An 18690-nucleotide genomic window follows, 5' to 3' on the forward strand; every position below is an offset into this window, starting at 1 on the left:
GTGCATAATAATGGAAACAGCACAGTGTCAAAGGCCAGCCCTTCAGGAAGCAGCAGAGAGCACTCCATGCAAAACATTTCTAAGTGAGGGTGAGAAACAAACTCCAAGCCACAAATACCTCTTCCCAGCAGAGACACTGCCAGTGCTGGTGAAGCGATGGGAAGGCAGATCACTAATAGCATACTTGTACCTGGATCTGACTTCCACCTCAGCTGGCATCATCATGTGGCTTCCATGAGAGCTGGCATAGCTGTATTTAGCTTTAGATAAATCCAAATATTTTATTTTTTTTTTTCTGCTCTTATTCTATTACCATTAGCAGAAACAAACAGCCACTTAAGAAGCAGAAATGGCATATAGAATATTAGTAAAAAAATAACAAAAAAATTTTCCCTGGTGTATCAGAACTGGTGTAAGTTTATTTATACTCACACAAACTGAAATGCTGACAGTTACAAAGATGGATGATTTGAGTAGTCAAATGTTTATTTATCTTTATTTATCTTTCATAGCTGTGCTGGAGAACAAGAGTAAGGGGTCATTTGCACAAAGTCACTTAGGCAACAGGTTCAATGATACACCATTTTAATTTTGCTGTCATAACAAAGCTCGGGAACAAATATGTCTATCTATATTTGTGTGTCTAGCTATATATCTACATGTGTGTATATGTACGTGTGTGTATATATGCACATATATAGTACAGAGAAGTTCACACTGTTAATAGGCTGTGGAGGGAATTCAGGGCACGTACTCCAGAGATTTCCATCTTTGCTGTGTCTTTTCTGGCACATGAAGGTGCATGCCAGCTGTACAGAGGTAATGGGGACAAAGCAGAAGTTTCAGGAGGAGCCAGAAGAGGGATGGTAACCAGCCCCCCTTGATTTACACCATCCTCCCCTGAGGACCATATAAGTTATGTTCACTATGCTGTGGCCAACCATGAAGTTGGTGGGATAGGGTAGCCAAGAGACTGGGACCTCTCCCTGGTCTCTTGTCCTGTCAAAATCCTGAGCATAATCCTGAGAAACTGCTGGAGGCCCATCTAGGAGTACTGGTGCTCTACTCAGTGCCCCTTCCTGGTTACCTGCAGACCCTCTTTGCAGCTGCAGCCTTGTAACCCTCACATTTCTTTGTGTTTTTTTCCAACCTGGGAGATGACTGTTTTCCCCTGGATTTTCCCATTTCCTTCTAGCCTCTTGTCTACACAAGAGAGCTGGACAGTTTTGGTAGAGCCAGTCCCTGGCTAAACAGAGAATGGCAAAAGTGGCCATTGGCAAAGGACAGGAAGACTGGGAAAGGTCTGTGCCTCTCCCTTGTCATATGACACAAAGAAACGTGCCTCTTGATATCCATCCTCTACGCATGTTGCAGGGACAGAATTCAACACTGAGAGAAGCAGAAAATTGAAGGAAAAGGCAAAAAAGAATTTCTAACAATATTTTATTGGCTTGCATTGCAAGCATTTTGGAGACAAAGGTATTACTCACTGAGCATGCATTCCAGTCATGAGAGACATAAATAATAATAATTACTATTTTTAATTTCACTTTCTTGGCACTACCTAAAAGTTACATGTGTGGGATTCTTAGAATAAAAACCATTACAGCTGAACATTTTTATCAGTGAGAATCTAAGGAATGGAAACCTCAAGCAGTACCGACATGTTTTAAAAAGTGGATCCCAAGTTTATGAGCTGCCTACATTATCTCCTTCACTCTATAGGACTCCTTGCTTTCTTACAAGATTTTGATTTAAAAAGTGTTTTCATACAACGCTCCTTAAAAAAAAAAAAAAAAAAAAAATCCGAGTATTTAGTTGCTCAGAAAGAAAGACACTGACTTCAGGGGGCATTTAAGTGCTTACTTCATCACACTAATTTCCAGCATCATTGGTGCTGTGCTTAAAACACTTAATTCAACTCTGAGCATGCAACTTCCATGGTGGTGCCAAGTACGGAGATGTATGTAGGTCTTTGGATTTGCTTCCATTTGTTAGGTCTCACTAGACCAGCAGTGAGAGTAAGGAATAACCTGCTGGCAGCCAAGGCTCTCACTGATGGGCAGAGAAGCAAAGAGGGATCTTCACCAGACCATGTATGTACAACAAAACCATAAAATTGCTATAAAATGGTGGTCACTGGCACTCTTCCCAATTTAAAGGGCAGCCCTGCTCCACGCTTGGTAAAGTTAAATGCCAGTCCTGAATTTCCAGATGTTCAGGCCTGTTAAACCTCAGAGGATGGGACTTGTAGCCCTGAGATGTCTGAATGGCAGACTCATCCATTCAGCATATGGATTGCTTTGGATGACAGAGGCACCATGAAGTTCAGGCATTTGCTGAGAGTAACTCAGAGACATTTCCAGGACACCAAGGCCTTATTCTGCACTGACCATCTCAAGCTGCTGCTGACAAGTGAAACAACTGCTGCTCATCTAACTGAGCCTTCTGTAAACTAGTTGCAAGTATTCTTTAACCTATTTAACATCTCAGCTGGGCACCAGAAGGTGAACAACTTGTGTCTTGAGAGAGCAAAGAGATGAGAGATTGCACCTCATTCCCAGCCCAGAGGGCAGAAATACCACAGACTTGCATACAAGACAATTGTTTAATACGTTCACAAATCAATTTTATTAATTTAAAACAAAATTAATGAAGAAAAATTCTGTACACAATTGTGGACACAACACACGTTTTGTACAATAAGGCCCAGATAAACTTTGTTATTTTTTTTTCAGTCCGCGAGTGACTAAAAATTGAAAAGAGCCAAAGAAAAAAAAAGACAACCAATCCCCCCCATCACTGTCTACTTTGCTTGAGGAAAGAAAATGAGTCTCAATTCTAAAAACTATCCACAATGTGCTTTATGCATGTATGTGAGTGCTGCATGAGTTGCAGCACTCATACTGGGTAAAGTAAAGCACACGTGCAAGTCTTAGTAAGATAAAAACCTCTCTGTTGGTACTAAGGCAATCCACAAATATTTTATTCTAGCAGCAATGTGATTCCTCCAATAGAGAAGGGTGTTGATTTGTAGCTACATTGGTGCTCTGTAACTTTGCAGGTAGCTGTTTCGAGGCTGGTGGTTTCTTTAAAAAAATGAAAGAAAAAAATCAGAAAATTAACAACAAAGGTGAGGCTTATTTTTAATAAGATATTTAACTGGGCCAAGGGAATTGGTACAATTCAAGCCAAAAAAAGTCAGACTAACAGTTTATTTAACCAAGTAGCTCAAAGCCTTCAAGATCAGAAAAGTCACAAGTCACAGACAGACACAGTCTAGGTTTGTCCTTTAAGTTAGTACAGACAAAAGCAAATTTTAACTCCTTGGTGATAACCATTTCAGCATTTCCATTGCCGGCAATGGATGTTATATCTTAGGAAAATCTGACTCCTGGTGGAAGAGGATTAAAAAACTTAAATGTATATGAGCATTCTTGTTTAATTTCTCCAAAATATTCTCATTTCTAATTTCTAAAAATATTTGTGATGATAGTTTCCTTCATTTTTGGATGAGACAAAAGCTATTCAGTACCAAGGTTCCAGTTTAAGTTACATCTTAAAATATATTTGTGTTCTTTCTCTATTTCTTTATGGAATGACCTCCTAATTAATTTTTTAATACTCTAAGAAAGAGTTAATATGTTAACTTTAAAAGAGGAAACAAAAAGACAATAAAGGCCTCCTCTTCACTTGGGTTTTATCTGTATTTGCTTCAACCGGGGGGACACACAAAATCAATCTTTTCATAATCAGAGTGGGTGAGAGAAGAAAATGGCAGAGAAACAGCTGAGAACAAAACCCAATTCCTATTGACACTTGACATCCATGCTTTTGGTCTTGACAAATTTATCTAAAAAAAATCCATTATCTACATATTTATATCCAACACATTGATAAGGCACTGCACAAGTCTGTGCACACGTGGCCTCATTCTTCACCAACAAGGCATTACTATCTTTCAATAGCATTTACCTTAACAATATGTAAAAGAATCATTCATTATTACAAATTTACACAAAAAATTCTTCCTGTACATGATTGTCTCAGTGATGTACCTATTCGTTTAAATTAGACATATTTTAAACTACTCTGTAATGTGCTAAAATCAAAAGTAGTAGCTGTACCATAAGGCAAAGGCTTATAATAGCCTTTAATCCTATTATACATATCCTCAGTTATATGATGTCAAAATACAGTCTGTTCATAAATAAGTAAAGATGTACAGAGTACTCTGGGTATGAGAAACCAAAACGTAAACCTTCTTTATAAGAAAATTACTCCACTGGTATTTTGTAAAATCTCAGTCTTCATTGTGCAATCAAGTTTGCTGTGTTGAAGTAATGGTGTGTGTCACATTGAAGAGGCTAAAAACTACAAAGCATTTGCAGGTCCTTTTTCTTTTCTTCACAGGTATGAACCTCTTTTTCCTTTCCTTTTCTTTTCTTCTTTTTTTTTCCCCATTTTATTTTTTCCTTCTCTATTTCTTTTTGGTGGCGAATACGGTAAAGATGAGTTGTTCAAACACTCGCATGGCTTATTTTCGTTGGACTCGCAGTACCAGAGCCAACAGCTGTTCTGAAGAAAAGAACATGCTCCTCCCTTCACTGAAAGGCCAAGGGTTAAGACCAATTGCAGCTGTACGTCAACATGTTGAAATCACAGAGTTCTGTAGTCCAATGCTGACACAAGACACAGGCATCTCATCCACGGGCAGAAGGAGGCTCTGAGGTTTGAAAGTGCTGCTAAGCTGCTACAAGTACTCCAGTTCCAAGGCATGGTGAAGGGCCATAAGGTCAGAGTGGCTCGAGATCCTCCAAAACGGCATAGCATGCTGTGAACAGCACAGACAACATGTAAAAATAACCCCAAGCAGTCTGGTATTTAGACGCACCCTTTGTCTTTCACAGGGATAAGAGAACACTCAGGGGAGAGAAAAAGAGATCTTAAAACCTTGAGTACTTCATGTTTATGTCTGGTTTCTCTGACCCACCCCGTAAGCATAAATTCTCAATAACAGCAAATCTATTTACAATCAGGAGATCATAAGGAAGGGAGGGGCTTCTAATCTCTTTATATAAAAAACAGATTTCAGAACACAGCAGAAGAAAATATTACTTCTGGAAAAAAAGAAACCAAATAACATACACATGAAGCATGTGGGTAGTTTGAGGAAAGGAACAGAAAGAAAATAAAGAAAGTGAAAGTTTTGTTTACTATCAAAATGTGTTTGCTTCTTGTAAAAAACTACTCTTGGCAGATGAGCTAAGAACAGAGGAATGGTGATTCAGAATAACTCCTGCTATGTGTGATGTGTCATTTCACTTTGAAAAGATTTTTATCCCAGTGGCTTGTATAACACTGGTTATTGCTAACACTGATCTTAGGGCATCTTTTCCATATGGGACATTAAAATAAATACATATTTTTTTCCTATTAGTTGTAATAAAATCTGTCTGGGGCACAAATACTTTTACAAAGAACCTGAATAAACCAAAAACAAATCCCAGGAAAAAAGCACAGATTACCTCATTCATCAAGGCCAAAAATCTACTTAAGAACTACCTTTATACTTGAAACTAAGGGTTCTAATGCCAACAAGAACTTTTGCATAAATTAAAAAAAGGAAAAAATATAACCATCAGCTTCTGTCAGGAAATTATTCTATAAATCCAGTGGGAAAATAGTTTAAATTCAACAGTATTATGGAGGCTAACATGATTGTGTTTACCTTTTCATTGGGTCAGTTTGTGTCCTGGCATCTTCAGGAGGCAAACCACAACCAACTTAGCTTCTAAGTTTCCCAACCATTTTATCTATGATTTCCCAAAGATGCTTTCATCACCCTACTTCAGCAGCTCCTGAGTAAATTCCTAATTCCACTGAAATCAGAGGCAAAACTCCATCTCCTCTGTCACTTTTATTCTGCTCTCCTTTTGTCATTCTACTCTTCTCAAATTTTAATTAGATAAAAATTTTGAAAGCAATGTTAAACTCACAGTTTCCAGCTGCACATTTACTGTAATTTTTATACCTCTCTCAGAAAACAAACACTTTAACACTCAGCCTATCACATCCTCTTTGATATGACACTCCTGGTCTGAATGAAGATGCAATATGGACACATGCCCACATTCTGAGTATGCCCAGCTTCTAGAGTAAAGGAATTTCTTCAGGAAGAAAACAAAATGACCTCCAAGAAAACATGTTGTAAAGGTTTCTGTTCTGCTTTGCTTTGCTCTAGAGTATTAGAAAGCTTTGAGAAACAGCTGACTGAATCTCAGCTTGACTATAAATTCATAAGCGATGGCTGACAATGGAGAGAACAAACCAAACAATTCAGAGACAACAGAGGTATTTTTTTGGAGAAAAATGCTTGTGATATTTCCAAAAAGTTTTGATTTTATAGATGGATCTTTTCCTTAAGAAGGAAATGTTAAACACAACAACATTTTTTTCCCCTACATCTTCAATCTGGACTTCCACTGTACTGTCTCTATGCTCCACCAGCTACAGAAGACAGATGCAGTTAGCTCACTCAGTTACAACTCCACATCCCAGGGTCTTTCTTCCCTGTGGCATTATACAGGCAGACTACCCTCTGTGCTCTGTCAGGCCAGATGCTGCTGCTTTCCAACTCACAGATTTCCTAAAGATGAACTGCTTGCATCATATTCAGGAAATGAACCAGCAAGACCAATACAAAATAAAAATTGCTAGTCAAGCCATTCTCTGGATCTTGCAAAAGCTTCTGTGCACCTATCTCTAACTTATGCTGCAAGATCTTTCTGGCAGAATTAGAAATATCTGATAGGGGTACTACATGAAACACAAAAAGTCAGAGGCTTGTGCTTGCAGCAGGTCCATGCTGTGTTTGGCAGATGACTGCACAGGTCGGTGATGCTCAGCAGTGCTGCCTCCTTTTCGTGGCAACTTCCCTCTTCTCTCTCAAAGCCCTGTCAGGTGGGACACAGCTGGTCTCCCTGACAGCCAGCCATAGCTCTCTGCTCCTCCTCTTAGTCAGCTTGGCAGCAGGTCTGCTTTAGCCACTGGGTCAGGGAGATGGAACAGAATACCTATGATGTGGCTAGCAGAGACTTTGGTGGATACCTGCCTATGCAAAGTGTCTCTGCAGAAGCCAAGAGTCAATGATATGGATGCCCTCCAAGGTCAGGCAGCAAACCAATGAATAGAGAGAACTATAGGAATAAATTCTTGGCTTCCAGCTCCCACTCCATGCAGCTCCAGCTTCATACTGCTTCCCTAGTAACAACCTCAGCATCACAGATCATACACACACCAGGCAGATAGAGCAGTTAAAGCCTCTGATTGATTTAACAGAAGGTTTAGCTTCTGCTAAGTCAAATTACAGCACCTCTTGCTAGATGCCCATGTGCAATATCGAGTTTTGGATTACTCTGTTTATGGGTCAGTTGTTGATGATCAGATTTAAACCAAAACTGTAAGCAGTCATAATTTTCACTATATATTTCTATCTGAAATTCAGTTGAGTGTTCTCTGCTTTAATGTCTGTCTGTGAAAGGAGTATACCTGTAACTCCATGCAGTTACAGCAGCGAAATGTGGAATGACAACAGAAGGTCTCATGAAAAAAAGGAGGTTGTATAAATCTCAGCATTATAATTATTTTCAGTTCTCCTTCATGTAGGTCTAAAGGCCAGCTGTACACTCTCAAGAAATAAAGCATGCCAGGAACATGGTGGCTGCAGGGGGCTGGAATTTGCTCTGATGCCCTTGGTATGGCTGAACGTGGCCAATTCAGATTTCTATCAGTCTGATCCTACAGTCCAGCCTTCAGAGCTGTGAGGAGGGGAAACAAACCTGATACAGCTCTATACATATCTGTATGTTTGTGTCTATATATAGAGCCTCACACATATGTGTTCATACATATGCATGACTTTTCATGAGGCATGTATGCTAATTTTCACCGCATCTAAGATAAAGATTGTATGAAACTAGAACCTTTAAAGTAAAAAAATTATCATACAAAACCTTATCCATTATTCCTGTATTAACATGCACTGTTGATTCACAACTATTCAGCCATGTCAAAAGTGGCACCACACTCATGAGACAGAAGTACATTTTCTCTTGCCAAATGACTTGAGATCATTTGAGAGAGCAAGAGACCCTTGTATATATGTATAGATGTGTATATGTACTAAATATTGCCTTTAAAAAGCCATCCCTGCCAACACTCAGCACATCCGTGTCATACAGAACACTTCTATTCTGAGCCAAGAAAGAAATGCTAATCTCACATTTGCTGCTGCGGGAGAATGGATAACAAATGCTAACCTCTAATAAATAGGTGGTGAAACTGGATGCATTAGTACCTAATGGAATCCTAAGTCTACTATTTCAACATATTCTAAGTAAATATGAAGCTTTTGTCTTTTAAAAATCATGACTTTTTTGGTAGATGATACTGAACAATAACATTATGGACTTTTAAATTATTTGATTTATGAAATTAAATATGGTGGCAAAATTTTGGTTTTGATGTAAAAAGCACAAAAAATGAAACTACAAATTTAGTAAGCTTAATAATTAGAGTATTATTAAATAATCTAAGATATTAAGCTATTTTATTTCTGAAATAGAAATACTTTTATTTTCAGCATGTACCTATTACATGTAGAAAACTTCAGCTATTTTACTCCACAATGTTGCTATTAATATACATGCAAAACAAATCCATTTTTTGATAGCAGCACCAAAAAGTGCAGATTATCCTCTATCCTTCTTCCCTTAAATGAATACATATTTATGCAAAAAACTTACTCCTGAGATTTGTGATGGATTTGAATAGAAAACTCATCAGTTTTTGTCATCTTTCAGGGTATTTTTATTGTATTCCTGCCAGATTTGCTAAGCGGCTGTCTTTACTTCCTACCCCAAACCTGACCAGCACAGTATGACTCTGAGCTTAAAAGCAGTGGCATATTGGATACCCATTTATATTCTATTTATTGCTCCACAAAGATTTATGATTTTTCCTCCAAGGCAGCATGACCATTTTGGAGACAAAGGAGAAGCCCATTTGCCTAGGCTCTCCCGAATCACCTGATGTAAAATCCAGCTCCTCAGTGCAGAGAAGCCTTTGTCTCATCTCACAAATTAGAAATCCTTTGGAGAATGCTCCTAAGCAGAAAAACTCAGGAGCTGGGTTTTTTCTGTCTTATTAGTATTTCCTGAATGTGTCTCCAAAGGCAAAGGCAAAAGATGAGCACAAAACAAAACATAACAAAACACAACAAAGCAAAAGAAAATAACCTCCAAAACCAAAACACAAAACAAAGCAAACCAAAATGCTGAGACAACGGAGTCTCTAGCAGAAACCCCCAGACCCTGGCACTGAGAACAGCTGTGTCACCACAGTGGCACTCAGAGGCGGTGGCTCTGACCCACACTGGCACTGGTGCCAGCAGCTCCAGAGCACCCTTTGGACAAAAGGACACTGGCTTCTCTCTGCCCTCCTCTCCCTCTTTTCCTGGGGAAGCTGAACCTTTGTGTGAACCTTTGTGTGAACCCTGGTGTTACAGCCAAGCTCACTGGCTGCTGCACTGACCCAGAAGGGTACGATCATTCCTCAATCCACAGTTCAAACATCCTGAGAGTTTTAATTGTCTCCACAAATATTTTGCTGGAAGTGGCAGCTAAACTAAGGTGTCAATATCATAGTTTGACTAATGCTACCAGAAATGTAACACTGTGCAGTTTCCTCAGTGTATTACATTTACTTATGTCACCCAAAAGAGGCATTTTATGAACAAACTGTTTATCCCAAAAATGTTTCTCAACAAAGCAATGATCTTTTAAGTGGCATTAAAAAGTTACTATCATTGAATTTTTATACTAATGACATTAATAAATATATTTTAAATGTTTCTTTTGCTTTCCTACTGCTGTATTGACTCAATGTTGTCTGTGAATGAAGGACATACATGAAAATCTTGTTTTATGATAAAGCAATTTATAAATTATTAGTAAATTATTTTAATAATAAACCTTAACTTTCTCACCTCCTAAGCTGGAAGTTCAACCTTTTTTTAATCCACTGAATGAACATGGAATAAAAAAACCACTCTAATTAAATAGGCTTGAATTTATATGCTGACTTGAAAAGACTCATTACAGTTTACGTGTAAACAATGAAGGGCTATCTAAAGAAGGTTGTACTGTTTATGCTCTAAACAGTGTAAAGAAATACACGTATGCTAATGGCTTCACCAGAGGCAAAAGCCCTACAAAAAAGTGCTGTGCAAAGGGGTACAGAAGACCTGTCCCTTCTCTGGAGAATACCACAAAAACTGCCATGCTGATGGCAAGCAAGGCGAGAAGGAATCAGCTACCAAAATTCAGGGGTAAGCATAGCAATGGGTACGTCACAGGACAGTTATGCCACTCTGTATTGAGATGCTTTGGGTAGTTTTGGGGAAGCAAAACTCCTGGGTTTTTTGTGTGCTCTCCAGAGAAGACTCTTGCAGGATGTGAAGGAAAAAACTAAAAAGGAAAATCCTGCGTTCACAGAGGGAAATGGTGATTTCTTATTTGGTGGAGTAAGAAGCAGGACAAGAATCACAGAAGCATTTTCCTAAATCAGATTGATAGTTTATGCAGAAAGGCAGGGCTGCTGGTCTACTTATTGACTTCTCTGGCATTGCTGTAGCAGATAATTTAATCCAGAGCACCTAACATGCTTTCAACCTGAAAATTCCTTCCACCAGGAAAGAATACACACAAGTAATTGCACAAAAGAACTTTCTATACTGCTACTCCTCTTAGCGACTGGAAAGGCTTTCTCTTATGCTATTCTGAATCATGTTTCCTGTTGAAAAAAGCAGTGGAATAGATAATGTTACCAAAAGGACTACTCCTGCCATTATCATATACAACACTATTTCACCGAGCAACAGAAAAGGAACAAAGAGGAGGAATTTTTTTTTCCCCCTGATCTTAAATACAGCTTTTAAAATGTAATCATTTGCAGCGGGAAAACATTTCTCTGCAAAGATGAAAGGCATTTTTGAAGGAGAAAGGAGCAAACTGTTCCCGTCAGCCCGCCAAAGGGATATATGAAACTGAGACTCTGCAAAGTGCTGGGACAAGCCGGGAACCTACCCGCAAGGCTTCAGGGGCACAAAACCCAGATTTCATGAAGCAAAACCAGTCAATGGTTGTTAAAATGCCATGTGGACTAATTAGTTTCACTTCTCCAATTTAGAAAGTCACAGTGGAAAGAGATAGAAGTATCACAGAGAGTTTTGTGGTGAAAAAGCAGCTGTGTAAAAGCAATTTATCTGTGAAAGGAAGCAAGAATAAAAATGCCCATTTTCCTGTTCTTTCTCCTATTATTCAAATAGCCAAGGTTATGCCTCATTCCTCTAAACAAAGAGTGTGTATTTGCAGACTACCTTGGGTAGTTTTTCTAACAGGACTACAAATAAAGCCCATTATTTATGAATGGGAAGTGTTGCTTTTTGTACAGCTTAATTCACATTGGGAAAAAAAAGTGATTTTTTTCCCTTCTTCTCAGTGGAAAGCAAAAAATAATAGACAGTCAAATAATATCCTCTGCTCAGTTGTCTGACATTATGAATGCATGCCAACCCACAGGTTGTTGTCTGAACAAAGAATCCAAATTATGGACACACAAGAAAACGGAAATTCCTGTATACGTACATGTCTTTTTAAGGTGTGACATATATGTATTTCATACAGTCAAACAGCACACTGCCTTTGATCACTAAGAATCACCATATTTTGCTTACATTCATAACATCCTATGTGGTATTTTGGGTTGCCAAGGAAAACAGAACTGTTAGTTCTTGGCACAAAAGCCAGGGCCCATTTTCTGGCCCCTTTTTGAAATGCATCAAACATACATAGTTTAATGTGTCTTTTGGAGAACAGCAGGGCAAATCATTATCTGTAGTCTTACCTGGCTTTCAACTAGATATAGTCAACACAGATTTTATAAGACAAAGATATCCAACCTAAATGTCCGTGCATGCTGTCCCATGCTGAAGAAAAGACAATTTTCCAGACTCTTGAAACCAACCCTCCCCAAAAGAAGGTCATTACCTTTTTTGCGCCTTGTTCTTCTTCGACACCGTCTCCTATAACAACATACACTACTTTTCTTCCAAATCTTTGGATTATTCTCTCAAAACAACTTTCCTTTCCTGAAAGAAAAAGATCAGACTATTCAAGATAGGTGGTGACGGGATGTCATAAAATAAATAACTTTTTAGCTGGATCTCCCCAGCCCTTGGAATTCTTAAGTAGAGCTACAAAGATGAGAAGAGTCTGTCCCTCAGGATGGTCTATCAAGGCTGATTGCTGCATAGACAGCATACTAGAGGTCCACAATATGACCTTTCTTGTTTCATTCCCTAATATGACACAGGTTTCGTGGGGAATTTCACCACCAGGAGAATTATCTACCATTTGTTTATTACCAGTACCTTGATTTGAGTAAATTGATTGAAGCTGAGTTGAAATTCTAGCTTTTTATCCAAAACCTGTGACATGATTAATCACAGCTCTTAAAACAGTAGCACCCTGACTTAGAAGGTCACCCAAAAGATTAAGATTTTAATGTCTGTAATCTAATACACGGGCCATGTCCTTGATCCTGCACTGGGATCCATTCATATAGGTCATTCCTTCCCTGCACACACCTAGGGAAATGATCTCAGTGCTCCAGCCCTACGCACAAGTACCACAGAAATACAGAAATGTTAGGGGTTGGAAGGGACCTTAAAATAATCTAGTGCCAACTCACCCTGGCATGTGCAGGGACACTCGCACTATAATAGGTTATTTAAGGTTATCCAAGGCTATCCAAGGTTATCCAGATTATCCAAGGCCTTACCCAACCTGGTCTTGAACACCCTCAGGGTTGTGGCATCCACAACCTCTCTGGACAACCTCTTTCAGTGTCTCACCACCCTTACAATAAAGAATTTCTTCCTAAGATCTAACCTAAATTTCCTCTCTTTCAATTTGTACCCATACTGGGAAGTTTCAGGTATGGTACTGAGAAGAAAAAAGAAAACAAAAGCCTAAAGTTGAGTTTTCTCAAATGTCCCCATTATGAAAGGTCACTTTAGTCTGGCCATAGGTCATGCTAACCTGAGTGTCTACAGCAATGGATAGGACAAACTGTGGTTTATAAAATAGTTATTTCAGCTAAAAAAAAAAAAAGTGTAAGAAAAAGTAGGCTGGAAATTAAATGAAGTTTTCTAGCCATTACAGAATCCAAACTACTTAATGGTACCATTTAACAGTAGCATCAGGCATAAGAAACCTCCAACACTAAGTTGGAGCGGTGTTTGAATATTACAAACCATGTCATGTTACAAAAATCTCATGGTTTCCTGTGACAGTCAGTGACAGAGCATATTCTTCCAAAACCACCCTTCTATCCCATGTATGTAAAGTCACAAGTGAAAATTTATTTAAATATGTTTTAATTAAAATGTGTCTTTATAGCATTATATTTCAAAGCTATAATTTACTGTAAAGTTTTGATAGAGGGCACTATAACTTTTTTATTGAGGAAAAAATTTAAATATTTATGGGAATGTTTTCAAATTTCTCTGCAAAACTGTGAACCAATTTTTGTTTCGTCTTGTTTCAAAAAAAAATAAAATAAAAAAATATCCCACCATTTGAGCTTGCTGTATTATAGATACTTCAGAACACATGAAAAATGTGTTCTTGTAGCCCACAATTATGGGGGAATCTGAGACAGAACAGATATGTCATAATCACATTAAAAACTACAAACACCATTGCCATCTGGTCTGGGGTACTTCCATATACTCAAAATAACATCTTTTATATTGAACCAGAAAACAGAAATAAACATTTGTCTGGCTGAAGCTTATTACAGTCAGTATGAAAAAACTTAAATAATTACATTCTGCAGCAAAACATTCTTGCTTCTGGTAAATTGTTTACCAAAATTTTCTCCAGAGCCCATGAAAACAAATAAGCCAGGGCTTACCTTTACAGAATTTCTCCTACTGCTGCTCCAGGGAGACTTCAGTGTTCTTTACTTACTGCCTATTAAAAACCTTTCTCAACTGCTACACAGCCCCACAGTTTTGAGAAATTATGAAAAAAAAGCAATTTTTTTAAACATTTATTCCTAACAGAGGCTGTACCACTGTTAATACAGCTATAAAAAGCTTTCTGTGCTGGATCATCACACATTCGAAAAGCACTTTTAGGATGCTTTAGCAATGTTTCATGAGGATCATGAAAGGTGTTACTAATCTTTGTATTTGCTACAGTGAAAGCAAGTTAGAATTAAATATAGTCAGACTACAATACCTTTAATTTTTAGAATTACAGCTTTAAATGTATCACAACATAATGAAAATAGCTCACCTATTTTAGTTGCACTGTAAATATTCTCTATGGGAAATACAACACCTAGTCCATACAACAAGACTTTTGCCAGAGCTGGAATTAGCTGAGTAGTTGTTACGAGAATGTTCACACAGTTTGTCCTATGGAAGAGAAAATGCAAATGTCCTTTTTTAACAAAACAGGAAAAAATAATAAATGGAAAAAAAAAAACAAAACAGAAGGAAAATCTTAACCCTCCCATAAGAACCCCTCAACATTATTATTATCACTTAAAAATAATATTTTTTTTTACTACCGTATCAAGGAACAAGGTGCAGCAGTGAGATCAGAGTAAGAAATGAGGATAAGGTCCTCCAGCTTCAGCATTTTGTCTACCACACCAGACAGCCTCTTCCAGACCATCATCAGACACGCTAGAGCTTCCTTCCTACTCTTAATACTCACCTCGAATGTATGAGGGTGAGTGCTTTCAGTGCAAGTGTTAACCAAGAATCTGTCAAAGCTTCAATTTCTGCTCTCAGTTGTAACCAAGCCTCTCTTTTTGCTGGACCAAGCAAACCTGTGGAGTAGACAAGGGCATGTCTGCACTGGTACTAAGCAGTGCTGTCATTTTCCTTTGCTTTCACCAGCTCAGACAATTTTCTGCACACTGCAAACACAGCACACTAAACACTCCTAGAGAGGAGTAGAAACCAGCTCTTCCCATTTCCGACCTCTAATCCGTGTTTGTTAGACACTCCAGAGTCACTTGCCTCCAACGTTATTTTTGTAGGTGTTGTATATTTCTTTTACTCGTCTGTAGCGGAAGGCCAGTTTCCGCATCCAGTCCACCCCTCCGCGCACGCCGGTCGCCAGGCACAGATTGGCACTGGTGGCAGCCGCAGGAAAGCCGTCTGTTCCGAAGTTATATGTGCTAGGCAGAGATAAAAAACCCCAGAGATTAATGAAAGGCAACAGGCTACATGGAACCACCCGCTACCCACGTGGCTGGGTTGCAAAGAAGACAGTTAAAAGAGAGCAGGTTAATGTGAGCATTCCAGCAACCCATCCCTTGCCCAGGAAGGAATTTGCAAAGCAGCTTTTTATCTTAATGAGTTCTCTTGTACCTTAAATCTTGACCATTGTCATCCGAAGACACGTCGTCAATGTGAACCTGGTCGCATTCCTAAGGTGACAGAGAGATTTTATAATTTTCTTGATTTTGCAAATCTTGAAAACAAAGCTATTAAAAAAATCTATGACCAATCTAGTCATCAGGGATATTTTTAATTGTGGAAATCAGTAGATGGCAGTCTTGTTAAAACAACTATTTTACCTATTCCTTGTGCTCATTTCTTAGAATAAATACACACCGTCATTAGCTACTACTGTTAAATGGCTTTCCAAAAACACATTTTTGTGTTTAGAAAGGAAAGTGGTTAAAAACAATTAGCATATGTGTTCCATAAATGTTCTTGTAGCCTTTCAGGTACCTTAAAACATCATGCTGCTCAAAGCTGATTCAGTCAGTGCATAAGTGTAACTGAAACCAGACATTTTGGTAAATGTAACATATTAGAAAAATTAAACCTGATGCTAACCGCCAATGAAATTATGACCTCTGATTGCTGTTGAGCCACACACCAACACAGCCTGAGGCCAGTGTTTCAGAGGAGTGCAGATGAAAAATCTGTTCCTAGTTTGCCATTCATTTGAGAGTTGTGAGTTTCCTTCTCTCTCTTTGGTCTTAGTGCATGAAAGCAGCAAGCAAAGATGAAGAAAATCTGAACAGAAATACCCAAATCAAACCGTCTTTCTTCAGCAGCTTGACTGCAAACTAACACAATGTATTAAAAATTAGCTTTGTCCATCACTAAATTAAAAATTGCAATGTATATTGTTTATCCACAAAAAAAAAATCCATTAAAACATTACTATTAACATTTTAACCGTTGGCAGGAAAACAAATAAACCTCTGACACTCTAGATCAATATCAATTCAATGCTTGTAACAATAATAGATTTCAATTATTTTAATAATTTCCTCTTCTCTCTCCTAATGTGAAGCCCTATAATAAATATAATCTATTTTAAAGATGAAAATACTGCAATCCTTTATTTTTGTGTTGCTTTACTCTGAACAAATTTTTCTCTCTCCATGGATTTGTGAGGAAGGGAGGGAAGATAGAAGTGGAAAGAAACTCAAACCAGCTGTTCCCTAACAGAATTAAAATCATGACCCTCAACCCTTTTTCTAAAACATCTATTTTCCAGCCAACCCTCTCCCAGCAAGCAGCAAGCTCCAAGGAGGAAAAGACTTTGACCCTGTAACCTTCTCCTCCTCTCCTGAGGTCAACAACCTCAGATAAGAAAAAAGCTGAAGAAGCCTATGTGGCCTCACATGGTGGCTGTGGATTCTAGATTTTTAAAAACATTGGTTTACGAAAAATGCCTCAGAAACTTGAAATGTTTTGAAGAACAAGGTGTGCTCTTTTGCACTTGTACAACATATTCCTAGTACAATGCTTATTCTTCTGTATCTTATGCATAGGTAGCTTGTGCTAAAGAGAGAGATAGGAGTGATAACCAGCACAGCAGAGACAATACTACATTTGCTCACATTTAACCAGCACACAGTGAATTTCCTCCTTAGGCAGACAAAATGCATTAAATGTACAGACACAGCTGAAACTGCAAGTGTGAGCATATGCTGCCAGGCTTTGAAAATCAGCTTGGCTGAAAAAAGACCCAGAAGCTTCTTCAGCAAGTTATCAAATTCACATAATTTTTAAACTGTTTTTCTGTTTAAAACCTAGAGCAAATGTCCATCCAAATGCGTACCACATTAATAATTCAAATATGAGCTGAGTGTAAGCTAAAGAAGCAACACCCTCCTGAATTCATGATAGTTTCCCACTTTAGTTACTCTTCTACTGTTCAGTGATTTCTCCTTCTCCAGCTTAGAAACTATCAATGACAACTGCAACAAGCTGCTGGAGAAGAGGACTCAAAATAGAAATCTGTGAAAAAGAAACTTTTTTTTTTTTTTTTTGTAACCACAAAACTAAAGGAAGGAGTAGAAGCTCATCTTCTCAAAGGAGCAGATGGAAGAAGGAATAACTCAAAAAATTTCCAATTTCAACTCTCTCAGGGAAAAGATAGAGGCAGGAAGAATGAGATCACTACATCTTAGATACCACAGTCAGAGAGAACCTGGGGACTTGGAGCTTTAATTCACAGTGCAAGATCTTGGGACCATCAGAAGCCTTGGATCATGACATTCTCCCCTTCTGCCTAACCATCTGCTTGGTAGGTAGAAAGTGAGAACTGCAGTGATACGTTAGAAATAGAAATTGTGGCATCAAAAGAATTATTTTGGAGAGAAAAGTCCAGGAAATAAATCCAAGACTAAAAACTGGTAGGGCAATGGTACAGAAACAGTGACAAGAAAGCAAGAAAAAGCAAGAAAAAGGAAGAAAATGTCACAAGCACTGCAAATTTCAGACAAAATACTGACTATAATAAGAGAGAGATAGTGTCCTCTTTTGTCAGGAACAAAAGAAGAAAAAAAGGCAGGAAGGGAACAAAGCACAAGAGATACATGTTATAATTTGGAAAGGATTAAAGCCCAATGTGATTGACACTATTTTGCAGCTAAAGGGAGGTCACAAACAGTGCACGACTGTTTTGTTCCCTTTGAGTGGCAGGGCACGGCTTTGAGGCTAAATGTGAGCTTTGAGTGCCAGGTATTTTTTCACACTGTCTAGCTGACTTGGACTTTGGGCAAATGAGTGATGGCTGCATTTTTCCACCCCTGAACATGGTAAGGAAAAACATTCATTTAGCAATTGCTCTTTTAGCAGGGAAGTTAATTAGGAGTAATTCTTCAAAGAAGCCAATTACCCGCCCATCATTAATTGATGTGGTCTATTCAGAACCCCCTGTATTTGTTTTCACCTGCTTGGTTTGTGTGGAACATCCTATTTGTGAGCTACCTGAGACACTGCTCAGTCCTCTGATTAGATATAAGCAAGCACACACACAGTCAACAACTTAACATAGCAGTTAGCTCAATATGCACCATGATCAGGGATATGGTAAAACGCTGCCCAAAAAATAAAGCATGCCCTTCAAACCAGAACATTTTCACAAAGGTGTATATATACACATAAACTCTAAAATCCTCAAGTACTGCTCAGAAAAGCTTCTGCGAGGGGAGCTGACTTATAGCTAAATGGTCATTCAGGGAAAAAAAAATGTTCACAGGCTCACTCACCATTTCAAACTTTCACAAATGTATTTG

General features: G+C 38.4%; 1 protein-coding gene across 7 annotated transcripts in view; it reads right to left on the reverse strand.

The window, feature by feature from the left end:
- Positions 1–1727: 1727 nt before the first annotated feature.
- EYA1 (EYA transcriptional coactivator and phosphatase 1) overlaps positions 1728–18690 on the reverse strand; it is a 159206-nt gene continuing 142243 nt past the window's right edge. For 4 of the 7 annotated variants that reach the window (XM_064389054.1, XM_064389050.1, XM_064389032.1 and 1 more), the window contains 6 exons: positions 15515–15573; positions 15161–15321; positions 14853–14967; positions 14427–14548; positions 12111–12211; positions 1729–4834 (listed from right to left, as the gene is read on the reverse strand). In XM_064389054.1, the coding sequence (XP_064245124.1) occupies positions 4754–4834; positions 12111–12211; positions 14427–14548; positions 14853–14967; positions 15161–15321; positions 15515–15573 (639 nt within the window). In that variant the 3' untranslated portion in view covers positions 1729–4753. Of the gene's footprint in view, positions 4835–12110; positions 12212–14426; positions 14549–14852; positions 14968–15160; positions 15322–15514; positions 15574–18690 lie in introns of all 7 variants that reach the window. The other 3 variants (XM_064389060.1, XM_064389041.1, XM_064389045.1) reach the window with 1 other exon arrangement.

Source organism: Passer domesticus, chromosome 1 (genome assembly GCF_036417665.1).
Source record: "Passer domesticus isolate bPasDom1 chromosome 1, bPasDom1.hap1, whole genome shotgun sequence".
Taxonomy (NCBI): Eukaryota; Metazoa; Chordata; class Aves; order Passeriformes; family Passeridae; genus Passer; species Passer domesticus.